We start from the raw sequence: 13,743 nt of genomic DNA, 5'->3' as shown, positions 1-13,743 counted from the left end.
CTCTGATGGAAGCCACCTCCCATGTTGTGAGCTGACCCTTTAAGGCAAGGGCCATGTGGCAAAGAACTGAAGGAGGTGTCTGGCCAACAGCCAGTAAGGCATTGAGACCTCAATCCACAACCCACAAGATTCAACCCACCGAACCCTCCCAGAAACCACTTTGAGCGATCTTGAAAGGCCTGGCAGACCTTGAGATGACTGCAAGTATCACAGCCTCATGAGACACTGAGCCAGAGAACCCAGGTAAGTCATGCCCAGATTCCTTGTTTCAAGCTACTAAAAGTTTTAAGGTAATTTTTTACATAAATAACAACACATTTGAGACAAATGAGGCATTACTATGCCACAGCCTGAAAACTGTTGCAGTTACCTTAGGCAAGTTAATCTATTTTCAAACAGCAAGAGCCTTCCCCACCTCACAGACTAACTGCAATGTCTGTGTGAAGGAATCTGCTCACATACAAAACAGTGAGCTTCCTTTGAACTCAACACAGAAAATTTTAACAGACTCAAATTGGTTTACCAATATCTTTCAAGAGGAATTTCAATTGAATTGTTCATAATTTATACTTTTTTATATTGAAAACATTTTTAACTAGTGAAAACAAAGGACACATTCAAAATCAGGTAGAAATCATGTTTCCTTTTAATTGAATACTTAATTCACAATGTTTCCTCTCTTCCTGCTACTCTGGTTATAATTAGGTCCCCACCTCGCAAGAACATTGCACCTGGCCAGATTGAGAGCCAATGTGAACATGAGCCCCAAACCAGGGCTTTCGGAATAACAAGGAACAGCCAAGCCAGCCTCTCCCTTCACTTAGAAAGAGATTATGAAGGGGAGGGTCCAAATCTTCATCGTCCAAACACAGAAAACCAGGAGCTCCACACCATCATGGAAACCAAAATGTATCAGGAATGAAGTACAGTACCCCTTCACATACTCAAGGTCAAGATGGGTTTGCAGAAATCGTATCTGACCATCTGGCCTCTGCTAGTAGATATGGCCCCACCCCAGCATTTTTAAGAGAAGATGTTTTTGTTTCTATACTTGTATTATTTTCCCCAAGGGGTATAAAATCTACCAAAAGGAATATAATGAATCAGAATAAATCAGCTCACTCACAAAAAACGTTCTTGGGTAATGGTTTTTAGTTGCTGAGCTTATTCAGCACGTTATTTAAAAGTGGCAAAATTCAGGGCAATCTGAGAAGAGAATTCAAAAGTGGCAGCTACAGGTTTGGGTAGGACACACATACATACAACCCCCATTTTTTTCAGTGTATATGTCAAGAGGTCAAGACCTCTGATCATCAAAATAAGTTATTTTGTATATTACAGTGCACAGGACAACAGAGGGAAAGACACTTTCTTGGAAGGTGACAAGGCCTTTTGCAAAAGGTCCACTCCAAAAGGACTGGAGCCCAGTGCCTTGTGGCCTTCATTAACTTGACCCCTCCTCTTCTTTGGTTGCAGTGGCCTCAGTGGGAGCTGTTTCTTCTGCTTGTTCTGCTGGCTGCTTCTCCCTTTCCTCTTCCTCATCCTCATCCTCTTGGGGGTAGAGGTCTGGGTATTTCTGCATGCATTCCTGCATGGCCCGGAACTGGTCTACACAGTCTGACCCCTTGATCTCCTCCGTGCTATAGTGGAAGCAGGAAAAGGCTGACTTGAATTGTTCTCCACAGGGACCGCTGGCCATTCCCCCAAGGCATGGGCAGTTCCAGTTAATGTTTCCATTTGGCAGTATCAATCCTAGAACAGGAAGATAAGCAAGGACAACGTGAGAGATGTTCTCGAAAGTTTCAGAAAATACAAAACTAGTCCAGTCCTCACAGGCTACTCAGGTGGTGCAAAACAGGAACTATTGTTGCCTATGGACCCACACCTCGATTTGGATTACATTTAAAGCCTAGCACATATCCAGCATTCCTTGGCCCAGCTGGGAGAGAAGCCACCAATGACATCTTTCTCCATGTGTGACACTAGTCTATTCTAAGCCACCTCCCAGTGCTCTGAGCTGTGCTCCAAGAATTAAATACTGGGACCCATTTAACCCAAAGAGGAGGAGATCACTTGAATGGTTAGTGAAGAGCTTTTTGAAAGCCCAAATACTTTAAGGAACCGAAGTATTGATGTCCTCTTTCTAATCCCCCTCCTCATATGGATGATCAGGACCACCCCACCCCCATGCTCCCTGCCCCTTGAACCCAGTTTGCCCTGCAGCTGCTCTCAGAAGCTCAGCATAGCCTGGGGAGTGGTGAAAAGGAGGAGGTTGCTCCTAATGTACTGATGAGGAAAGATGTCCAAGACATGCTGCACAATGAGAAACTGGTGGCATACCATTAGTGTGAGTGCACTGTTGTAAAAATCAACCAAACTGTTAAACTGCACATATGTGTTGGGGAGGAAGCAAGGTTATAAATGGGTTTTCATTTTCACTATTATTAATAGGCCTCTTACTTTTGACTTTTATACCTTTTCTTATCACTGAACTTTATTCACATCTAAATAGTATTTCTTGGTTTTCCAAAATGCTCTCAAAATGATGGCTTCATTTTCAGCTTTGTGACAGACATATGATTCATATAGAAGTTTCTTACATGAGTCTTATTAAGAGACTGAAAGTACTTTCTAAGAGAGCCTCTAAAATGTCCTGTGAAATTACACATGATTCTTCACTACAGGGCAATACCAAGTCCTGGCACTCTGCACTAATGTCCAAAGTCCTAGACCAAACCCCGCCTGCCTCTCAGTTCCAGCTTGGGAAGCTCCACTGATCAATGGATCTGGTGTAGCTATTCCTGTCCCTTACTTATAAAATGGGTATAGCACGGACGATGCCAACTAGTGCTGCCCCTTAGCAGGCAGCAGACCCCCAGGACCATCAGCAGTTGCAGATCAAGTTCTCCTGCATTGTTATGCTTGGTAACTCACATAATAAGCCTTCTGACAACCTTCTGCAGTGGGTGCTACTAACCCCAGTTTACATATTCAGTCTCTGGGGCTCATGGTCCAAGTGAGGACCACAGACTGGGCTGGCAGGATTCCCAGAGCCCATGCCCCTTCCCCTACATCTCACCGCTTCTTGACAGGGACCTCAGTGTTGGAAAAACATTTGCAAATGCTACCCCCTGGAGCTTCAAATCTGCTCACAAACCTGCACAACCAGTTTTAAGAGATAATACTGACATTTAAAAATTACAACCCAGTGCAAATTGACCAGGTGGTTGATCAAAAATAACAAAAAAAAAGTATAACCTAGGTTTCCAGGAGTCCTTATTTCATTATTTCTTAGGGGCAGGTGAGCTGGAATGAGATACCTCCTCACAAAGCACAAGGTGCCAATTTGCATTTCAGGGACACAATATAAACCCTACAGAGGGTACCTTTGGCATGTTACATAAAGCTCAGATGCAGTGTGTTGTCAAACATGCAGTCTAAGGCCTGAAGTTCCAGTCTCTGGCTGAGTCAGTCTCCGCCCCCTCCTGGGTCTCCAGTTTTCTCACTGGATCAGATGATCTTTAAGGCCCTCCTGATGTTTTGATTCTAGGAAAATTACTTCTGCCACCTTTTTTTCTTGGTACTCTTAGCTATTACAAGCACCATCTCAGCTGCACAGCTGGGTGCTGGAAGGCAGGTAGATGGTATAAAATGGTGACTTACTTGGCCCACTTAGTAATTTTGCAGTTAAGAGGTTGAAACCTGGGTCCCAGAGTTCTTTGTGTTTTATATGCTTCTTTGTACAAAGTATCACTATAAGGGGCTGTAAAGCCAAATGCATCATATGGGATACGTACAATCCAAGCAGACACATTGCAAGTGACAGAAGCAGGTAAACAAACAACAGGGACAGTAAAGAATGGTAGGATCTGGAGGGGGCAGCCCAGTCTAAAGGCAGATACATTCAGTTTTTAATAACACTGTGAGGCAAACAAAACAAGGCCCAACTTGTCCTGCAGGCCTCCATAGTCTTGATCAATTAATGAAATGTGCTTAATATGGATCTAAAGATAAGCAAGGTACTAGAATTGACATGTAAGACCTGATCAAGATTACCCTTGCAGCTGTCTTTCTCAGAATGCTAACACTTTGTGTAATGTCTGCATTTCCCGCTGCTCCCACTGGGTGCTGGATATATACTTTATGCTTTGACCCCTAGGATCAGTCAGGGCAACAAGTAAAGGGTCCTACAGAAGGAATAGACACATCAGTTAGCATTTGAGAAATTCCAATCAGGAACCCATATTCCTGATGCGGCTGCTTCATGCTCTTCAATTACCAATTAGCACTAGAAGGTTAGTTGTCATCATGGACACTAGAAGTGGTTTTTGATTGGTGAACTGAGTACTGTACAATACGTAGATTGTTCATGGATACCGCACACACACATCCACCGCACACGGGCTGCAGTAGTAAGTATCTAGCGAGTTTAGCAGCCCAAAACTTTTGGAACAATGTCCTAGGCCTAAGCGACCACTGTTATATTCAGCCATTAACCAAGGAGTGTGCAACAGCTCTGACTAGGTTAGTTGAATCCTGCTGCTGGAAAGCTGTCTGTGTCAAGTGACCTTTTCATATGTTTGCTGGAGCAGCTAGAGAGAGCAGGGACTTCACCAACCTTACAGAACAAGGTGCATGACTGTCTACTTGCTAATCAAGTTGCTAGATGTGGCAGAATTCAGTCTGGCAACTTGTCTGAGCAAGAGCCCTGTCACCTTAACCTACCTATAACTGCTGGAATCTACTAACACCCTCTCCCAAAACTTAACTGTTGTGCCAGGGAAGTACATCAGAACAAGGTTGGCAAGCACAGTCCCTCAAACCTCCGAGGAAGATAACCACTGCCCTCAGAGATGGTCTATGGCTGAGAATAGATACCTGAAAACTCGGCCTTGGCTAGGAAAACATGGGAAAGGAATTAAGAACACTGAGCTTTCCCCCAGTGCCCTGATGTGGGTCCCTGGGAGGCCCCATGTCACTCACCGTGCTCCTCGTATGGATCATTGGGGTCATCGGCCACCAGTTCTGCATTGCTTGGAGTTTCATGATCTTCTTTGGTTACAAATATGATTCGATCCTTCCCTAGCATTTGGAGAACAGAGGAAGAAATGTTTCATTCAAGAGCAGTGAGTCAGCTTTAAACCCAAAGCAGTCGCCATACAAACCAAGTTTGAAGACTGTCCCATATGCCATCCCTACGTGAGGTGACCATCAAACTGCTCTCATCTGCTACAGGTAGGAAACAAAAGGGGATGGATAAGGGGCAGGGCAGGAAAAAAAGCACTCACGACAAAGTGTCCTAGGGGCTTACCCACAGGGTTCAGAATGCAAAAGAAGTTGGAGGAAGATTGAGCACACTGGCCAAGTGAGTGTGCAGTGATATGGGTCCTCAGCCCAGAGATCACTGCAGCCCACACAGCTGATGTGCCCACAGGCCCCTGCTTCTGAAAGGCTCAGGACACAGGCAGTCTGAGAGTGCCCACAGCCAGCACCTCCACTAGGCCTCTGGGCTCCTAATCGTGGCTGGAAGAAAGGGTCATGAAGGTGAGGAACACTGCAGCCCTTCCATTCCCCACAGTCCGAGAGGCCTGGGGACCACTTCCCAACAAGGATAACTACTGGAGGGGGACAGCGGGAAAAGCACTTCTCAGATCTTTTTAACTGTGACCATCTGCAGTTTATTTTTTTAGGACAAACCCCACAGTGGTTAGGGTCAGGACTGTGGTCCTGTGAGGACCAGCATGGGAAAGTCAGCAGGCCTAAAGTGCAGAGCACCTTGTTCAAAACCAGAGCCCTCACCCTGGGGCCTGGCTGCTGGAAGGTCTGAGGACTACAGGAAAACAGACCAGTGAGAGTCAAATGCATTTTATATTAGGAGCTTCTCCTCATTGGAGGCTGGGTGAGCACAGAAAAGCACATCAGTCCTGGCCAAACCAGGGTGGGTGCATTAACTGCCTTACAGTGACTCCCTATGAAGTATTATCACCCTCAGCCCCCATCGAGTACAGGAGAAAACCAAGGCTGAGTGGCTATGTAAGCAGAAGGTAGGTCCTTACAGCCCTCTCCACTACACCTTGTAGCTGTCAACACTTTACCTCACCTTCCTAAAAACTTTGGCCATCAGCTAACCACACCACAGGTATGCATCAGATATTCTCATTGTGGGCAAGAAGCACCTTGTCCTCAGTACCCCACGCTGCATGGTGGATCATCAGTTTCTCCAGCAGTACCCGGAGAACAGACAGAGCCAGTCCATCTCTTGGTCCTCCGTGTGAGCTCATTCCTCCATCCTATCGCCACCCTGAGAGGGAGGTAGCAGCACCCCCTTTTAATGGTGGTGAGCCTGAGGCTCTGAGTAGTGACTTGCTAGGCCACACAGGACAGGATTCTTTGAAGTCTACACTGTTGGAGATCCTTTCTACACACCCATACTGCCCCGCACCAACATCTGCACAAGAATAATGATAGCTGACGCTGAGCACTTAGCATGACTAGGCACTGCCTGAGAGCTTGTGCATGTTGGGCAATGAATAAACACAATAAAATCTGACCCAACCCCTGCCTCAAAAAGCTTAGAATCAAGTGAAATGTTTGCCAAGTAAACAAACAAGATCTTTCTTGTACCTTCCTGGTGAAGGTGAATGACAAATTCTACAGACCAACTGACCATGTGTTCTGATCCAAGGAGATCTGGGGTACAGGGACCCTCATCTGGAAGGGGATAGGAGGCGCCAAGCATTTAAGAAGACTTCTTCAGCTACGGCCAAAAGTGCGTGGCTCTGAGTGAGAGGCTACTGTGGGCACAGAGGCCTGACCTGCAGAAACGTGGCTCTGTGAAAGCTGCAGGCATCTCTGATTACTTTATACTTTTTGTTTTCTCTTTATATTTAGAAAAGTTCAGTCACAGGTATGTTGAGGGGAAAGTAAGGAAAAAGGCTTGGGCCCATGCTTGGACTGATGTAATTAAGGAAGAGGCTTCTGGAAGGCAGGGGGCGGTGACAACAAAAACCAAGAGACATCTCCAGTGAGAAGGACAGTTCAGGGGACAGAGGGAGGGCACTTTGGTGCCTTACGCCATGCCTACACTGCACAGGGTCTCTTATGCTAGGACAGAGTAACAACAAAAAACCCTCAGCACACACAGGGCCAGGACCCCCAACACACTGGAGGTTTCTGCTCCCAGAGATGGTCTCTGCCACAACACCTTGCATGTCATCCAACAGAAGACTGCTTTTCCCCTGTGGCTGACTTGGAAAAGCTTTTGGATCAGGCAGCCAGGACTTGTTAAACTACCTAGTAATCTTGGTAATTCTGGCCAGTTTCCAAAATACTCAAAAGCAATCTGTAAAAATGTTGAACGCTAAGCAGAATGAGCTGATGCAAATTTCGCAACTCAGCTCTGGCAGTTTTGTTGACCAAGATGGCAGCTCAGCGCAGCCCAATGGTGAGGCCCAGTCATAGGCAGATAAAGCAGAGTCCAAATGTGGTAAAGTATGAGGCCCTCCTGGGGTTTGCCATACATAGAGAGACCAGGCCTCACCCAAGAAAAGCTGAATCGAGCTCTCTGCCACATCCATGTAGCTCACGGGCTTCACAGGTGACTGATACACAGCCAGGTTAGGAAACATCAGCCTAGCACAATCCCACTGAGAATTCCAGGTCCCTCCCACTGGGCCAAGTCCTCACATGTGCCTTCCTGCACATTTTCCCTTGCAGCACAGTTCACACTGGATCGAAGGTAGAACAGTAATAGCTGCATCTTTTATATATTTTTGTCCCATGCAATGTGTTTTATTATATCTGTGAGTTCACTAGTGGGTATTACTTTATCTCCATTTTACAGAGACCATAGGAGCTGAGAAACGGACCAAAAGATATGCAGTAAATGAAGGCAGAACAGGAACTCTGGTCTGAAAGATGCAGAGTGTGTCTCCTGCAAACTGTCCATTGCATGCCTGTCCTGGAGGGCCTCTGCTTTCTGGAACGTTTAAAACTCAATTCAAGGACCGATGCAAGGACAAGGTTTACCTATTCCTAACAAACCTAAGTGTGAAAGAAAGAACTGGTCAGACTAGTCATAAGATGCCAACCAGTGGGACAATCAGCTAGACTAGTAGTTCTTATGACATTTCTCAGCAATTTCTCCAGAGAAATAAAATTAAAAGTGCTTGTGTTTTTATTTCTAAGATAAGCTTTAAAAGCAGTTGAATATGCATGTTCTGAAGGAGGTGGATAACTATGTTAAACCCTCTGGCTCACAGTGGCTTCAATATCACAGAGAGTCTGAGAACTGGAGTTCAAAGCTAGACTTAAGCACTTCCCACTGTGTGAGCTCAGGTACCCTCTGGGCCTCAGAAACCAGGCCTTACCACCAGCTTCACCTACCTACCTCACATGGTTGGGGAGGTGAAATGAGTTTCTGCTGTTAGCTGGAATCCCACTCAACAGTAAGTTTTAAAGGGTATCAAGGATAGTGTGGCCAGGAAAAGAGACAATCACAGGCTCAGAGATGTCAATAATATTTTGGAAATGGGAGAGCTGATGGTCGAGTGCTCTCTGACTTAACCAGTGAAGAAAGCTGAACCCAAAGTGCACAAGGAGGAGGTCCCCCAGAATCAACTCAGTCCCCACCCCAGAACCTTGGTCAGAGTGGGCAACTGGAGGCCCGAGGGGTTACTCTGTGAACAGGACTTCAGGGTGGGGCTGAGAACAGAACTGACTGAGCAGTCAGATACCAGGACATCTGCCACCCTCAGCTGTTTAGTTTTACTTTTGGTAGAGCCACCCCAACCCGTCTTTCTCTCACATCTCCATCAGCAAATTAGAATGGCTCGATCTTCAAATACATCCAGAAAGAGCTACATCTCTCACCTCTTGGACCCCATCTCCCACCATCACTCCCTCCACTCCAGCCATGCTGACCTCTGCTTTTACTTGAACATGCTGAGCACATGCCTACCTCTGGCTTTTGCACAGGGTATTCTGTCCTCCAGGAGCACTTTCCCTTCCCTCAGGTACCCTCACAGCAATTTCTCCCTGCTTTCACTTCCTGCTCACATGCCACCATCCCTGACCACTGCCCATCTCCCTTATCCTGCTTTTTTATCTTTCTCCAAAGTGCTTTTCCTCACCCAACATACTATGTATGTTTACCACTTGATGCCCCCACTGGAATGTCAGCTCCTCAGAGGCAGCGATTTTTGTCTATTCTGTTCATTGCAGTATCCCGAGAGCCCAGAATAGTGCCAATGACAAAGTGGGTGTTCAATATTTGTTGAAAAAAATGAATGGAGAAACAACTCTGGATTACAGCATGAAGACCCCAGTGTAAGAATTAAAGAAAGAGGAGAGAAACACGAAGGGTGGCTTCTCAGTCAACAGGGACAGGTTTATTTTAAACAAACCTGAGGGGGGCTGCTGGCTGAGTTAGGTCAGAGCCACATTCTCTTACAGACTAAGAGTTTTTAAGGATTCAGGGTGAGAGAGTTTATCAGAGGCTTGGACTGCTTCTGTGTCTCTTTGTTGTGCTTATCTGGGAGGCAGAGTTGTATGTGTTTCCACACATCTTTGTGCAGCTGCAGGCATATCCCCCCAGGACTGCTTTTAGCTTCCCTATCTTAGTGCACCTGAAGGGAAAGGAATGTGCTTATTAAGGCCCACAGTTTTACTGGGGTCCACTGTATGAGGGTGAAGTTTGGCAGTTACCCAAGAGACTTTCCCCCCACCTCCCTCTATGACCGAGGTGTCTTATCTGTGTTTTACTGTCTGCTCTTCCTGGCTGCTTGTAGTTAGAAGTGATTTCCTTGAAATGCATGAGGCTAGAAAGGGAGCTGGAACTTAAAGTGCCAGTGTTTGTCCGAGATGACACTACTCCTGCTCTGTCACCCAGTCCCAGCAGAAAGCAGGAAGACAGAATGGTTATCACCATTAAGTGAGTAAGACCAAAAAATCCCATGGATGAGTAGTTTGATTTCCCCCATGAAAGGGGAAGATCTTTACACACAAGAATCTCTCAGCACATCCACCCCAGAAGGAATGCCCGTGTGTCCTGCAGAGGAAGCAGTTTCTTGTCTCCCATGGATGCTGACTCACCAGGATCATGTTCGAGAATGGCAACCTGCACTACGGACTTGTCTTCTTTCGTTTTTGGTTAAGTTGATTCAATACACCTGTGATACAATTCCAACCACTACTTTCTGACACTCAACCAAAGAAAGAGATCTAAAGCCAGAGGGAGTGGTGCCTGTGGTGTATTTTGAGTGAGTGAAGTAAGGGGTTTCTAAGAGTTTGATAAATCTGACTGCTGAGGACTTTCATGTTTAGAATCTAACCCCTTTGAAAGATATAACTCCCGCGTACAGAATCAAGTATCTGTGAAGAACACACAAATAGCTTTCAGACAGAGTGTAAGAAGAATGCAAGTGTTAGAAGTTTAGCTCAACAAACCTTCCTTAGCTCCAGCTCTGTGGTAGTACCTGGTGGTCACAGATGAATACGACACAGGCATCCAGTGGAGAAGACGGAAGGGGAGGGATCCTACCTTTGTCCCTGACAAAGAGCTTCAGGGAGGGAAGGAGGGGAATAGACATTCCAGAAGGAACCATCCTGGGCAAAGCCTGGAGGGCAAAAGGAGGGTTTTAAGTAGTGTTCGCTCACACACGTTGAGGGCTGCAAAAGGTTTTCTTAAGAAAAGTGGCATTTAAAAGGATCTCTGAAGCCTCAGGAAGCCTTCTCAGACCCCACAGAGCCTTTCACTAAATGATCATAGCATGCTGGGCTTCCCCTTCATGTCACTTATGACAGTCTGTAATCATTCATGGGTCTGGTGATGTTTTAATGGCAATCTCTTCCACCATGCCAGGAAGGCAGAGAATGTGTCACATTGCTCACCACTATATGCCCAATGGCTGGCACATCACATGTGCTCTATAAATGTTGACTAAACACGAGTGGGCAGGCTCTGCATTAGAAAGAGGAAACTAAGAAAAAAACACTGTGGTGCTGACACAGAGAAGTGTGGCTAGCCCAAGGCCAGGGAGCCAGGCTGAGAGCCCTCGAATGCCAAACCAAGGAGTTTAACCTGAAGGCTGGGTAGCAGGCGGACCCCTGAAATAAAGTTGCACAGGCAAGTGATTCACTCAGGACAGAGGGCAGGTACACACATGATTCAATAAAGATTTGGGCACCCATTGTACACCAGGCCCTGTGCTAGATGCTGGGGATTCCACAGCCCATCTGATGCTCTCAGCCAGACAGGCAGGAAGATGGCAAAAAATAAAAAAGGTAATTTCAGAGAGCTCAGGATGTGAAAGACACAAAGGGTCAGGAGGCTACATTTGAAAGGATGAGGAGTCAGCCATGGAAGAGGTGAAGGCAGGATATACCAAACCAAGGGAATAGCCAAGAGGTTAGAGGCTGGGCAGCAAAAGGGTGGGAAGAGACCAGGCTGGAAAGGCAGACAGGGCCAGATCACATAAGCTCTGATATGGTAAGGAGTTTGGGATTTTTTTTTTTTTTGAGACGAGTCTTGCTCTGTCACCAGGCTGGAGTGCAGGGCCCGGATCTCAGCTCACTGCAATCTCCGCCTCCCGGGTTTACGCCATTTACTCACTGCCTCAGCCTCCCAAGTAGCTGGGGACTACAGGCGCCCGCCCCCTCACCCGGCTATTTTTTTGATTTTTTAGTAGAGACGGGGTTTCACCGTAGTAGCCAGGATGGTCTTGATCTCCTGACCTCGTGATCCGCCCGTCTCGCCTCCCAAAGTGCTGGGATACAGGCTGAGCCACCGGCGCCCGGCGGGATCATTTTTTTAAAATCCTATGGGAAGCATAAAGGATCAGTAGGCAAAAAAAAAAAAAAAAAAAAAAAAAAAAAAAAAAAAAAAGGGACTTCTTAGGGGGACAGTGGTATGGATAAGATAAATACTAAGGAAGGCCTATAAGTGAGTGCTTTCAATTCTCACACATCTCCTAACTAAGAGAGATCTTTGAACCAGGAAAAGATAAGGGCTCCATGTTTTGAAGGCAGATGGACCTAGCCTCCCTTTCCAGAGAAAACTGCCTCCTGTAAATCCTCAAAGACAAGGAGGGTTTTGTTTATCAGCACAGCCTCATATACCCAAAGGCTCAAAAATTATTTGCTAAATGAAGTAAATTAGAGAGAGACTCGAAATTAAAAATAACAGTGGTGAGGGCAGAGGACTTTTGCTTATGGCACACATTAAGTAGTAATCAGCGGAAATATAATAGTACTCATTAAAGAGTGAGTCTTATGGCTTTACGACCCAGAGGAGGAGAGGTTCTAGAAGCAGACAGGGCTACTAGGGAAAAGGCTCAGCATTTTAGGCTGAGCTATGCTCCTAACTGGATGTGTAACTAAGGTAGGCCACCTCCTTCTCTGGGCTTCAGATTGCTTGAATTAACTGACGGAGCTGGAGTATTCACCAAAGAATTTCTGGGTGACTTCCAGCTCTCTCTGTAGCTTTATAACCATCCATCCCCCTTCTCTGGAGCAGAGAAGGTGCTTCATGAATATTTGCTGTATCAATGAAGCCTAACATCTCATTTTACAACACTGGAAACCAGGGCCTGGAGGGGTTAGGTAGGAGCTCAGGGCCAAGGAGCCAGTTTGTGGCAGTGTGTGGGGAGGCCCTCCGACCTGTGGCTTGGGTACTTCTGAGCTCTTGGGTAGAGTAACATCAAGGAAGCATAAGGTGGTCAGAGCTCAACTTTGGGGTGGGAGGTAGGCAGGGTTCTCCCTGCAATCCACTGGGCACTAGATTGGAAAAGGCTGTTCTGGGGTCACAATGCCCAGGCTCAAACCCCAATTCCACGATTTGCTGGCTGAGTGACTTTAGCCAAGTCTCCTGTGTCTGACTTGACTCTTCAGTAAAATGTGACCAGTAACAGAGTCTGACTTACAAAGGGCGCAGCGAGATCAATGAGACAAGCCAGGTAAATTTCCTTGAACAGTGCCTGATAGGTAGCAGGGGGCTCAAAAACATTCCCGTTAGTAGAACTCCTAGCACCCCAGCACAGCACACGCTACCCCAAGTAGCAACTTTTTGGGACCCGCCTTTTAAAGGCGCGTGCAAAATGGCAACACGTGGGGTATGGCAGGAGCGGTAGTAATAATTAACAAACATACATTCCCAGTTACGAGCCACACGCAACGTGCTCGGCATTTCCCGTGCCCCAACCCGGCCTAGTTTACGACTTCCCACGCACAGGCCCCTCTGAGGTCAGGGTTCGGGCTTCACTGTGACCTTGGACCAGTCCCCTTCCCCCGAGAGCTTCGGTTTTCTCATTCGCAAAACACGAGTGGCGACCCCCCCAGCCTGCCCGCCTCCGAGTGTCCCAAGGTGGGCAACCGGACCGCGCCTCGGGTGGCCCGCGCCTGCGGCGTGGTAGCGGGGCGCCGGGGCCCGCCTGTCTCCCGCAGGCCCTCGTAGGCCGGTCTCCATGGCAGCCCGCCCTCCCTACCTTCCTGCCGGCAATAGGACATGGCTGCAGCCCGTCCCTGAGACCTTGCAGAAGCGGCGGTGGCGGCAGCTGCAGCTTTACGCCGTGACCTCCTCTCCTCAGGCAGGGCTGGCGCCTCCGAAGCCCGCGCGGACCCGCCCCCTCCAGGCCTGCCCGCCGCGCGCCTGCCTCGGCGCCCTCTTAACCGCGGCCAGGCCCACCTCAGCCGGAAACTACATTTCCCAGCAGGTCGCGAGCCCCTCGGCCGCTCTCCAGGCAGTAG

The 13,743-nt window shown here is 47.4% G+C and overlaps 1 protein-coding gene across 2 annotated transcripts; it reads right to left on the bottom strand.

Annotated features, from left to right (window-relative positions):
* Window positions 1-623: 623 nt before the first annotated feature.
* CHCHD4 (coiled-coil-helix-coiled-coil-helix domain containing 4) lies at window positions 624-13,735 on the bottom strand. 2 transcript variants are annotated; one of them, XM_017896237.1, is made up of 4 exons: window positions 13,482-13,735; window positions 10,447-10,616; window positions 4,984-5,082; window positions 624-1,752 (listed from the first exon to the last, which is right to left on the bottom strand). In XM_017896237.1, exons 2-4 carry the CDS (start codon window positions 10,505-10,507, stop codon window positions 1,445-1,447), a joined length of 468 nt encoding a protein of 155 aa, XP_017751726.1. In that variant the 5' UTR covers window positions 10,508-10,616; window positions 13,482-13,735; the 3' UTR covers window positions 624-1,444. The 2 variants fall into 2 exon arrangements, with proteins under 2 accessions (XP_017751726.1, XP_017751727.1); XM_017896238.1 differs by lacking the exon at window positions 10,447-10,616 and having other exon boundaries at window positions 13,482-13,713.
* Window positions 13,736-13,743: the final 8 nt, after the last annotated feature.

Source organism: Rhinopithecus bieti, unplaced genomic scaffold (assembly GCF_001698545.2).
Source record: "Rhinopithecus bieti isolate Rb0 unplaced genomic scaffold, ASM169854v2 scaffold_26131, whole genome shotgun sequence".
Classification (NCBI taxonomy): Eukaryota; Metazoa; Chordata; class Mammalia; order Primates; family Cercopithecidae; genus Rhinopithecus; species Rhinopithecus bieti.
The sequence above is the reverse complement of the archived record's forward strand: the minus strand, read 5'-3'. Positions and strand labels throughout refer to the sequence as shown.

Bases quoted from the DNA above. Each gene is read 5' to 3' on its own strand.
- CHCHD4 (XM_017896237.1), bottom strand. From the start codon at position 10,507: ATGCCTGTGTCGTATTCATCTGTGACCACCAGGTACTACCACAGAGCT. The intron at 5,083-10,446 runs GTTTGTTGAGCT...TCCAAATGCTAG, and splicing joins CAGAGCTGGAGCTAAGGAAG to GGAAGGATCGAATCATATTT. The intron at 1,753-4,983 runs GTGAGTGACATG...TTCCTGTTCTAG, and splicing joins TGATCCATACGAGGAGCACG to GATTGATACTGCCAAATGGA.